Raw genomic sequence first — 12,252 nt, forward strand, 5'->3', positions numbered from 1 at the left:
TGCTTAAAATAAAACACTATAAATAAGCTGTTTCCAGTCCCAGCAGATGACCTCACCTGACCCCATCCACCTGAAGGCTCACCATGCCCTGGCTCTGTGGTCTTCAATCCCTTCTTTGGTCAAACAGAATTTCACTCCTATGACTCAAGTTCAGGGATCCCTGGTGGTACAGTGGGTTAAGCATTGGACCACTGACTGAAATATCAGCCATTCAAACCCATCAGCCACCAGCCAATCTTCTGGAAGATGATGAAGGTCCCATTATCGGGTCATTGAGTAGGAACTGAATGGACTGCAGTGGGTTTCCGTGCTTTGATATGACTCAACATCAACAAATTAATAGCATCAACAATGTTGCAGTGTTTTTACACATGCCAGGCATGGTGCTACGTGTTTTGCACAGGTTAGCTCATTGAATCCTCATCACAACTCTAGGGAGTGGACACTCGCTAATAATCATTTTCCAGGAGAATACATTGAAAAATAACTTGCCCGCGGTCCCTTAACTCATCACCAGATCCCGGATTTCCCCCTGGTTCTGGCTGAGCCCAGGGCCCATTCTTCTAAGTACTTCCACGAGTGGGCATGCCCACATGCATGTCTCAGAGCTTCCTCAACTCAAAATGAAGACACTTCTCGCCACAAATGTCCTCCTTCTGCTGACCTCTCCAAGCTAATGCTGCTTCCTGACAGCTACCACGCACTTCAGAAATCACTGAATCACCCATCAAACGCCCTCACCTGTGGCAACTTGTTGGTCCCCAAGTCCTCTTGATGTGGCCCTTCTAAGATACTCAACCCCTCCTCTCGATGCCCACTGTTCTTTCTCAGTCTCATTTTATCCAGATGATATTAGTAACACCACTACACAGGCTTTCCCTTACAAATCAAAATCCTACGTCAGTGGTTCTCAACTTTTCTAATACCGCGACCCTTTCATACAGTTCCTCATGCGGTGGGGGCCCCCCAACCATAAACTTATTTCCGTTTCTACTTCATCACTGTCATTTTGCTACTGTTATGAATCAGGCGACCCCTGTGAATGGGTCACTCGACCGCCCCCCCCCCCAAAGGGGTCGTGACCCACAGGTTGGGAACCGACGTTGATGGTTCTAGTCTGGCCTTTGGTTGGCCCACCTTTGACACAGAAGCTTAGCATCTTCGGTTGTGTCTTGAGCCCTGACTTAGTGATTAGCCAGCCTTTCTTCACAAGGCTCCCAAATACTTCTTCAAAGCCATTGCTTACCCTGGCCCTGGTCTCTTCTCTACCGCACAGGCACATTCTGCTCATCTCCACATGTTCAACATCTGGGCCCTCAGCGGAATCTGGCCCAAAGGCACACTGAACCATGTTGGCTCAACCGGCTCAGATTGTATATAATGTGTGTGCATATGTGGGTTAACTGGCAACATGTAAGGAATTGAGAACATTTTGTGAAACTCCAGATGGCCGTGTTCTCTTGTAAACATATTTGAAGAGCTGCTTGTGGTCTTTACTGCCCCGTATTATGCCTCCAACCAGACTCGCCTCGCATGTACCAGAGCTACCTGACCTTGTAGCTATTTGGTTTGTGACCTCTACTCTGGGCCATTGTAAGGGCTCTAAAACACCATGTATCTTCATGCTTTTGTGACTTTGCCCATGCGCATGCTTAGGGGAGAGCGCCCTTCTTCTACCTTGTGAAACCCCCTTTCTCTTTCGAGGTCCAGATAAAGACTAGCTCATCATTTCTATGAAGTCCTGCCAATAAAGTCAATCACACTTTACTCAATACTCCCATAAAACTTTACCTGCATTTCCAGTGTAGAACCCTCCAAACTATAACAGGCAGTGCTCTAGAGTACCTCTCATGACAAGATTGGGAAACCCTTGAACCAAGACTTGGTTCTGTGCCGCTTTCTACCACTACCGACATTGTCTATCATGAACAATGAAGAATGTAAACTCAATTGCAGTAGGATAGTTTCCCCTCTCGGTCGACGTCTTTTCTTGGTCTCTAAAACTAAGCAAGCAAAAGACTTACCACCATACCTAAGTTTCAAGCATCTCCCTAGCAAAAGTATCTAGTAATGCCCGAGGGCTGGCTCTCCCTGGGTTCTCGATGTGCGATGTAGAAAGCAGCATACATACAACCTCCTGCTCTCTGCTATGATTCACAGTATCAAATAGTATCGATTATTATTCCCAGTGGTGATGAGCGTCTAGAGGATCATCAGTTCATGGATGAGGTCTGTATCTTCTCCTGGGCTTGCGAATAGCATGGCTGCCCAGGGAGCTCACTTCTGACTTCACCCTCTCCATTCCTCATGCCCTCGGCACCTTCCGCTAACATGGAAGAAAACCACATGTCTAAGCCTCTGGATCTAGGTTGAGAAAGACAATGTAGCAATTGGATGGCAATCACAAGATGACCAGGAGGTGGCAGATAGCTCTTGCCATGGCAGAGAGGGAAAGAATCCTTCACTCTTGCTCCTGCGTGTGAACGTCTGACGGAAGGATGGCAGTTGCCTGGGAGGTGACATCTCAGGAGGAAGGGCAACATTCTTTCAGGAGACGCCTCCGTTTTTGCCAAGACCAGCTGCTGACAGACAACCCCATACCGGAGGCAGCTGACGCCTATTATTATGCGAGACTATTCACATTTCGCTCTCTCTAATTTTTCTTCCTCTAATTTTCTTCCGAAAAATGCACAAGGAAGCAGACAAATCCCTGTTAAAATCTATAAAGTACGTAGCCTGACCCGGGGCTCGGCTTATGAGTCACTCTCCCAAAGGATCTTCCTGATGGGACGAAGGGAATCAGACAGGAACCTAGCAGTCTGCCCTCTGCAGAAGGAATGCCAGACATTTCAGACTCAGATTCGGATCTTGATTTGGAATAGTTTTCTTCTCTTGTGATCCAATTTCCTCTTAATTCATCAGGAGGTTTGGGGGGGTATCTTTGTTTTGTTTTGTTTTTTTGTCTCTGTGTTGTCGGCCCTCGGGGCATGTCATCAGATGCCGCTGCACTCTGAAAACATATTTCAGACAGATTTCTGGTTCGAGTATTAACTCATTTCCCAAATGGTTTTCATCCTAGGAGGTAAATGACCTACACCATGGAAAACCGACATCAACATTTATCTTTTTCTTTTTTTTCAAAATGAATGTCTCTCCATCAGAAGGAATTAACTCTCATCTTTAAAAAAAGGAATGTACTTTAGATAGTGGTTTTCAAACTATGGCTAACTGCAGGTCAAGATTAAGGGAAGGACTGAGTTTCAAAATGACAGAAATGTTATGCTTTCATTTTTTTTTCTCCCTATGAGTCTTAACTTTAAGAAGTTCTTCAGTGCTGGAGGGGCTGGGCTCTGGGCTGGCTGATCTGGCTAAGCACCCTCTGTAGGTGTGTCTTTGGCTTGACTGGAGTATTTTGTTTTGTTTTTTTTGTTCAAAGATCTATTTCTGCAAACCTTTTAAACAGTGTTGAATATCAGGCTTCGTCTTAAGGGTTGAAGGAATGCCTTTGTCCCCATCAACTCAAAGATTGGCTAAGTATGGTTTTATTATTTAAAAACTTCCCATTTTGTCTTCCAAAGAAAGAATCTTTTCTTTTTGCATAAAATATTTGAAACACTCTATTGTGATAATAGTCTATAAAATGCAATCTGTATATAACCTTTATAATTTAAAAAATCATGATTGACCATAATTTTATCCTTCTCTGGTGTATGAATGTGGGAGATGTAAAAATAAATCAAACCTGGTACGAGAAAATAAATCTCTAACTGCCTAGGCCTCAGTTTCGTCACCAATCATTTTCTCATCGGGGAAACAGAGTTTGGATGAAACGACCCCTAAGAGCGATATCTAATGGAGTTGAAGACCGAGGAAAATGGGCAACTTAGATCTAGTGGCAAAAGGTCCAATCAGATCCTCATGGCTGTAGGAGTAAGGTTTTATTTTATTCCTCTATAAAATGAGACTGATTAAGACCTATACTGAATGCTACCAACATATCATGAGAACAGACCTCCTAGCAGAATGTGTGCACATTCCGGATGCTCTGCTGAAAGGGAAGGAGTGCATTGTGAGGTCATGAAAGCCTTAAGACTGAGCACATGACCAGAGCTGGGCATTTCCACTCTGGCACTTGGAGAAAGAAGGGAGCGAGAGCATCTCGCCGTCCTTGACCAGCATGATGCCCCTCTGCTGCAATGAAACCAGAGCCACCGGGGTTTAAAAAAAGACCAGCATCAGAGCGAAGGCATCACAGCTTGGCAAGAAATGCTCAGCATAGCTTGCACCGTCACCAGGCTCTCCCTCCCAGCCGGCACCCTGCTTCTATTTAAACCCCTGACACTTCTCTGCACTGCACGCCTTTCTGGCCAGACGAGCAGCGGCGCAGAGAAGGGCAGCATGGCTCCAGGAGAGAAGGAAAGGGAGGAGACGCCCGCCAAGAGTGCCCTCCGCAAGGTCCGCACTGCCACCCTGGTAATCAACTTGGCCCGTGGCTGGCAGCAGTGGGCAAACGAGAACAGCACTAAGCAGGCCCAGGAGCCTGCAGGCTGGCTGCCCGGTGCAACCCAGGACCCACATCAAGCTCAGAAACCAGTGTTCCACCCTCCTCCCTTCAAGAAAGACCAGGGTGCTAGCTCCAAATGTCCCTCCCAACAGCCAGGGGGACAGAGCCCTGGGCACAGTCCGGAGGGGGCGCCTGAGGTCCCCCACATCAAAAGGAAAGAAGTGACCAAAACAGTTGTCAGCAAGGCCTACGAGAGGGGCAGCGATGTGAGCGATCTCAGCCACCGGTACGAGAGGGACAGTGACCTGCATGACTCTGAGCAGCCACGAGACGACATCGACAGGATCCTCAACAGCCGTGGCTCCCCAGGGCGACGGAGGAAGTGTGGCAGCCTGGTGTCCGAGCTGACCAAAGGCTGGAAAGAGATGGAGGAGGACGAAGTCAAGTGGCGGAGTGACAGCATAGACACAGAGGACAGCGGCTACGGAGGGGAGAACGAGGAACGGTCGGAGCAGGAAGGGGAACAGGTGGCTGGTACCCGAATCAAGCGCCCCCTGCCCTCCCAGTAAGTCGGTGCGCCCTTCGGATCCTTACTCCCCTCTGCTGCCCGGTCCATTTTGACTCCTGGCGCGCCCACGTGTGTCCGAGAAGTGGGTTCCTTAGAGGCTTCAGGGGTGGATCTTTCAGAAGTAGATTACCAGGTCTTTCTTCTGAGGCCCCGTTGGGGAGACTGGGCACCTCCCACCTTTCAGTCAGCCGCTGAGCACATTGACCGTTTGCGCCCTGCAGGGACTACTCTGCTTTTTAACGCCAATACCATAATTTAGTTCCAACGAGCGGTGGGTACTGAGGGCGCAGGGCAGTCCTGCCAGACTGCGAGCAAGGAGATACTGCGGATGGAATATCAGAAATCAACAAGGGCTTGTTTGGTGTATTTCCACGGGCGTGGATATGTCAGCCATGTGGGCTCAGCCCAAGCATGACTGCTGCTCATGAATGCCGTTGAGTCAGTGCACACCAGATGGGCCCTATAGTGCAGAGGAGAGCTGCTTCACACCTCTTCCCAATCTGCTAGTCTCTACGGGATCGCATTGTCAGGTCTTCATGTTGTATCCCTCATGAGTGGGGTCGGAGGTGGGGGCGATGACTCTTTGAGGTGCTAAAAGCTTGACTCATGGGGATGGGGGCGGAGGCCTAACTCAAGTTGGCCTCCTCTTGGGTTCCTTCCGCCCAGTCTTAGAGCACACCGGGTACCAGTATGTTGTAATCAAGCTGCAGCAACTCTTAATGTCAATGGTAATCCTAGCTGTGATCAGGAAGTTCTCCAGAAGCCTAATGGGACTTCGTGTCTGCGAGGACTATCAACTACTGCTTAAGAGACAAAAAGAAGGGTTCTCAAGCCAACTGGCCGGCGTTTTCTGCTCACTCAGTTTCCAATATAGGCACCTTCTCTCTCCTATATCTCCAAAAGAAATGGAGGTGCTAGGGATGCTTAAATAGAAAGCATTTTCTTGATGGGTAAGAGGTCCCATGGGTAAATGTAACAAACAACTCAACTTTGATAGAAGTTGGATTTTTTTCTTTTCTGAACAATAATAGCTTTATTGTGAAAGTAGTTTATATTTTGTCTACATTTTAAAATACTGTCTACTGATTTTATATGAACTCTGATTTTCTAAAAACACCTGTTGACCGAAAGAACCGGATACCTCTCTCACAAGCTAAAGATGAGAAATTAAAATGCCAAACACTCATCCTGCCCACCAAATTCTAATCAGGTTTTTAAAAAAAGTAGTGATTGAGCTTGCAAATACTACTTTATAGACAAGGAAATTAGGAAACTGGGTTAAAACCAGGCATAAGGCTATGAAGTAGTGACGCTAAGAAGTCTGGTGCTGAGTTGGTGGTGGGAGATGGGCTCTTTCAACTTAGAGAAGCTGGAGAAGAGACTCAGGGAATAAAATGGAGGTAAACGTGTCAACTGAACAAATGGAACCCCATTAACTCCCAAAGTTTGGTGCTTTGGCACAGTTGTATTGATGGATTTAGCTAAAAACAAAGGCAAATATATTAGACTCCTAAAATCTACTTCCAACCATAGAACTTAAGAGTCTTCTCTAAGGGGTAAGGTCAATAACAAGCTAACTGCAAAGTAGATCCCTAGGGCTACCCTGAAATCTATTTGATAGCAGAATAAACCCATCAACTCCCTTAACATCAACTCCTACTTCTAGACACCCTCCAGAGCAGTGTGATCCCCACATTGCCATTATAAATCTTCAACAGCAGCTGAATCTTCCTCTGGTGGGTTTGAACTGCCAACCTTACAGGTTAAGGCCCAAATCTTAACCCACTGTGCCACCTTCTGATAACAGACCAGAGAGAGCATACTTGCTGTTCAGAGATGCTTAACTGCCTTTTGATATGGTCATCCTGCTACCATACATCGGGTGTGACCCAAAGGATGTCGTGGTTGCTTGACTCCAGAGAGCTAGCTCCGTGCTGTCTGGTTGGCAGGCAACCCAACACATGCTCAATTAAACTCCTCCCAGAATTGCTCTGAGAAGCAGAAATACTTTGCTGTCCATTGAGAAGGGCGCCCAAGCAGGGAGAAACGCTCCATCTAGAGGAGGTCTATGGAATGAGCCAACACTAGCCAATCTTCCCTTTCCCTTACCGATTCCAGACTGACACTCGCAACGCTCGCCTGCAGCTTAATGACATTCTAAGCTGTTGATTTAGAGGAAGGGTATGCACCAGATATTTCAGTGCCAATGGACTTAGATAGGTTTGAAGTGTACCTTCTCGGCATTTTAATATTAGAATGTTATCACATATTTAATAATTTACCCATTATAATTATTACCAAAATAAATAGCCTTCTGGTGCTAGTTCCTATATTCTCATCACTGTGTTAAAATACCCTATTCAGATTTTTATAAAAGGCAGTATTCAAACAAGTCAGTTTTAGAATGGCTCTTTTCTGTAAAGAAATCTAGGCTTTCTAGGATGAGCTCCTTATAAGTAGAATTTGTGACCTTGCACATAGAGACAGGGGCAAATATTTCTGGCTACTTACAGACAACTATATTAAAACGATTAAGATTTTTTAAAATTAAAAACAAAAGAAAAGTATGTTCTGTAAAAGTGAGGACACTGAGAATGTAAGTCAACCTTAAATATTGCTAACGTGTGGGTGAGATGACAGTCATTAAATATTGCTTTAAATTTGTTCTAATGCTTAACTTAAACTACTATTCACATTTAAATAGTTTTTTAAAAGGAAAAACTGGTGTTTTAAGCCTTATAATCATTGACTAAGGAGCCGTTCAAAAACATGATTTAAACCTGATACTTTGATTTTTAAAAGTTAAAATGTAAAAATAACAGATTTCTTAAATACTAATTAAGATGCACTGTCTATATGTGTATATATATACATACACACTGCCTATAGATATATTACATATCTGTTTAATAAACCCAAACCACCTCAGTGCCATGACGTTAATTTTGACTCATAGCAGCCCCGTAGGACAGACTAGAGCTGCCCCTGTGGCTTTCCAAGGCTGTCCATCTTTACATGAGTGAAAAGCCTCATCTTTCACCCTGTGGAGCAGCATGTGGTTTCAAAGTGCTGGTCTTGCTGTGAACAACCCAACAACACAGAATCCACTACACCACCAGGGCTCCTGTACACCTTTCATTAGATGCTTTATTTTCCATTTAACATTGTCGTGCATTTTTTGTCACATGTCTACAACAAATTGTAGTGTTACTCTTTGTAGCAGTGTCTTCCCAGGTCAAATTGCAGTGTGAGGGCAGATCAGAATCTGGCAAGGATACCAAAACCAAACCCATGATGTCAAATGGATTTCTCTACTCGTAGAGACCTTACAGGACAAAGTAGAATTGCCCTGCATAGTTTCCAGCACTTCAATCCTTAAGAACGTTTTTTCTTTGTCACTTCTTTTTCCTGCTCTAGTGGCCAGTGGGTCTCAGACATGGTTCTGTTAGCTCCACTCAAAATGTTTTTCAGTTAACAGCTGAGATTTAGAAATTGAGAAATGGAAAGCATGGGAATTAATGAAAGCTTGCCATCTAGTGGATGACATTCTTTAAAAAAATAAAATCACTCAAGTATTCCTTCCTATTCAATTCTATTTGGTTGTTCCTTTTGTTCTTCCATAGACAGCTTTCAGGAGGTGAGCTTAGTATTGACGGCTGCCTGATCTGATTTGTTCTTGTACTTTTAAGAGTGGATTGTAAGAGCAGGCATGCCATTGCACATCCATAGTTTCAACACTTTGTGAGTCATATCTCTAACTCAGTACCGCCAACAAAGATGCTCCTTGGTGTGCTGGTGTAATGTGTGTGTGTGTGTGTGTGTGTGTGCGTGTTGGGGAGAAGGGTGTGTGTGTGTGTGTGTGTTGGGGAGAAGGGGGGTGTCACTTGTGAGGATGAAGTATGTTGATGGTTTCAAACTGTTGACCTGGGGTTAGCAGCCCACCACACCACTCCAAACCAACCAAGTCAAACTCACTGCCTTCAAGTCAATGCCAACTCATAGCAACCCTATAGGACAGGGCCAGGCTATCATCTGTGAGTTTCCAAGACTCTCTTATTGGGAATAGAAAGTCTTGTCTTTCTTCCTCAGAGCAGCTGGTAGTTTGAATGGCTGATCTTCAGGTTAGCAGCCCAATATGCAGTCACTACTCCACCAGGACTGGGCTCTCCAAATCCAAGAGTTTGTGGCTTAACCAGGAAAGCAGAGAGACAGGAAATACAGGTCATTACATAGAGGTGTTCTGGTGGTGTAGTGGTTATGTGTTAACCCAAAGGTCAGTAGTTTGAAATCCCCAGCAGCTCTGTGGGAGAAAGATGAGGCTTTCAACTCCCATGAAAAATGAGTCTCCCAGAAGAGCTCAAAACCACCAGAGGTTCCACAGGAGAAAGATGAGGCTTTCTACTCCTATAAAGAGATACAGTCTCAAAAACCGAGTCTCACCAACTCGGCAGTGAGCTTTGAGTTTGACACTATCATTCTGAGCACATAAAATAGAAGGGAGACACCACACTAACAAAACCGCGGGGTTGTATATGGATTGTCTTCCGTCATTCCAGAATGTTTGCTGGTGTTTATATGTTTGAATAATACGTCTTCCTCAACATGCATATGGGCAGGAGATATCAAGGAAAAGCATTATCATGATCCTGACTCTTCATTTTCTATTCCCCTTAGAGCAAACAGATTTACAGAGAAACTCAGCTGCAAGGCCCAACGGAAATACAGCCAAGTGGGCAGCTTGAAAGGGAGATGGCAACAGTGGGCCGATGAGCACACACAGTCCCAGAAGCTCAATCCTTTCAGTGAGGAATTTGACTATGAGCTGGCCATGTCCACCCGCCTCCACAAGGGAGATGAGGGTTACGGCCGCCCAAAAGAGGGCACCAAAACTGCCGAGAGAGCCAAACGAGCCCAGGAGCACATCTCCAGGGAGATCACGGACCTGTGCTTCATCATCCGCACAATGGCTCGCTGCAGGCGAGATGGCAAGATCCAGGTGACTTTTGGAGACCTTTTTGACAGATACGTGCGCATTTCAGATAAGGTCGTGGGCATCCTCATGCGGGCCCGGAAACACGGCCTGGTGGACTTCCCAGGAGAAATGTTATGGCAAGGCCGAGACGACCACGTGGTGATAACTCTACTGGAGGGCCCCTCCTACCACAAAAGCCAGATCTGACCCACTCCTGTTTTAATGCTAAAATGTAAAGGCATTCACCATTAAAATGAAAATTGCTCTGTCACAACTCAGTAGATATTAAATAATTGTACATACTTTTAGGGCTTTATTTTTATCTTTGGATACTTGAAAAGGACACAATAAAGCATTTCCCAGTGCAATAGTTCACTATCCATGGCTGGCAAGTCCACAATGACAAATGGTGGCCCATTGTGACGAAGCAGAGCTGCTGGTTGGGTTTCGGAGACTGCAAATCTATTGGGAAGCAACGGCCTTCTCTTTCTCTGGTGGAGCAGCTGGTGGGTTTGAACTACTGAACTTTGGGTTCACTGCCCACTCAACCTACTGTGCCACCTGGACTCCTTGAGTGTCATTTAGTGTATACTAAGTGTTTTAATTCATGAAATTCCACTGACCCTGTTAGGAAAAAAGAAATGGCTCTTCAGCGCAGAAATGAGTAGGGATGTTCCATGAATTACACATGGCATCTCAGAATGCAGCAGGGCACACTGTGATTGCAGCACTTCGCAGGAGGATGCCAAAAGGTCCCACTTAGTTCAGCAAATCTAAATGTGAAAGGTTCTGAGTTTATCTTTATACACCTACATTTATCACAGAATCCAATAAAAAGATACATGCATAGAAAACTAAGATCTACAGTACCATGTTGGCACGGCTGACGGGCCTCTGGGGGCGTGGCATAAAATTTCCTGTAGGAGCTGGCTTTGGTCCGAGTGATTTGAGCACATCACCTAAAATCCACGTCTGCCTTACTGTAGGAAACTGATCATTTCCCCAAAAAACCTTCGATTATGCTTTTGCGGCTTGCAGTTGTGTCAATGGACAATGAAAGCAAAAACAATGCTGAAACGGAGTGGTCTGTATGGAAGACTGTTAAGGAACCACTGGGAAACCAGGAACAGATGTGAAGCAGTTTGTCTTATGCTGCAGTGACGGCAACCTTATGAAACAGCTGAAAGTTGGAAAACAGCATTCGACCTGCCCAAGTGAGAAAGCGTTTGTTTAATGCAGTGACGCAGAAAACGCTGACAAGTGTCTGTTAGTTGTCAAATATTTTGTTTAATGAGTAACATTTCCTATACTTTATAAAATGGAACATATGAGTTTAATTCTTAATGACCTCAAGGAGCATTATTAAAGTGCATTGGTATTGTAGAAGTTAGGTATTAAGAAAATTAATGTCAAATTTTGACACCTCAAAATAATAGGCTTTCATAATCATTAGGTTTTAGATATAGTTGAACTACAGAAATCACCTGTTTTTAGTCACGATCCTCTTTCAAAATGCAAGTTTGTATACGTCCTTAAAGGAAGTAGGTACACTTTGTTCCCATGGTAGACTTATGAAATGACATAAATCAGAATTTCATGTAAGTTGTGCATTTATGTCACAAGAAGGAAGCATGTCAAAATTTAAAGGCAAATGGCACCACATTAAAAGATGTTTTGCTTCCTGATTTTTGTTTATATACTCCCTTCCCTAAGTTAGATTCCACAATGTCACTTTGTGTTTAAAATATAAGAAAAGAGACAGAGACTCGGGCTACTTCTGGTTTGGGTACTTAGACCAAAGCACAGAAATAGTTCCTATTCAATCTGCAACCGTTTATACAGGTATGAACATATTTAAAGTTCAAGTTGTTTGAATTTGGGGTTAAAAAGTTATCTTAAAGAGCCAGAAAGCTAGAGGTCTTAGGGGGACATGCCTTCTGGGTAAGAGGTACATCCTGACAATGGCCTCCTTTAGGTGGGTAGCATCCTAAGAGCTGGCTTGTTACACTCATAGCTACGGCTTAGTGATTTTTTTTTCTGGTTTAATGTACTTTATTCCTATGTTAAATGTTCCTTTGTCATAGTTTCCTAACTAGGCAATCAAAAAATATTCTCTAACCGTTAAACTACCTAAAACTACCATAACAGGAGTTTCGTAGTTACCAGTGATGGGTGAGAGGGAGGAAGGGGTTACCAGCGCCTCGGGTA

At 44.6% G+C, this 12,252-nt stretch overlaps 1 protein-coding gene across 1 annotated transcript; it reads left to right on the forward strand.

Annotated features, from left to right (window-relative positions):
• The first annotated feature begins 4,378 nt into the window (after window positions 1-4,378).
• On the forward strand, window positions 4,379-11,284 carry ABRA (actin binding Rho activating protein). The gene is made up of 2 exons (XM_075550593.1): window positions 4,379-5,069; window positions 9,747-11,284. Exons 1-2 carry the CDS (start codon window positions 4,399-4,401, stop codon window positions 10,249-10,251), a joined length of 1,176 nt encoding a protein of 391 aa, XP_075406708.1. The 5' UTR covers window positions 4,379-4,398; the 3' UTR covers window positions 10,252-11,284.
• Window positions 11,285-12,252: the final 968 nt, after the last annotated feature.

This window comes from Tenrec ecaudatus, chromosome 5, assembly GCF_050624435.1.
Source record: "Tenrec ecaudatus isolate mTenEca1 chromosome 5, mTenEca1.hap1, whole genome shotgun sequence".
Classification (NCBI taxonomy): Eukaryota; Metazoa; Chordata; class Mammalia; order Afrosoricida; family Tenrecidae; genus Tenrec; species Tenrec ecaudatus.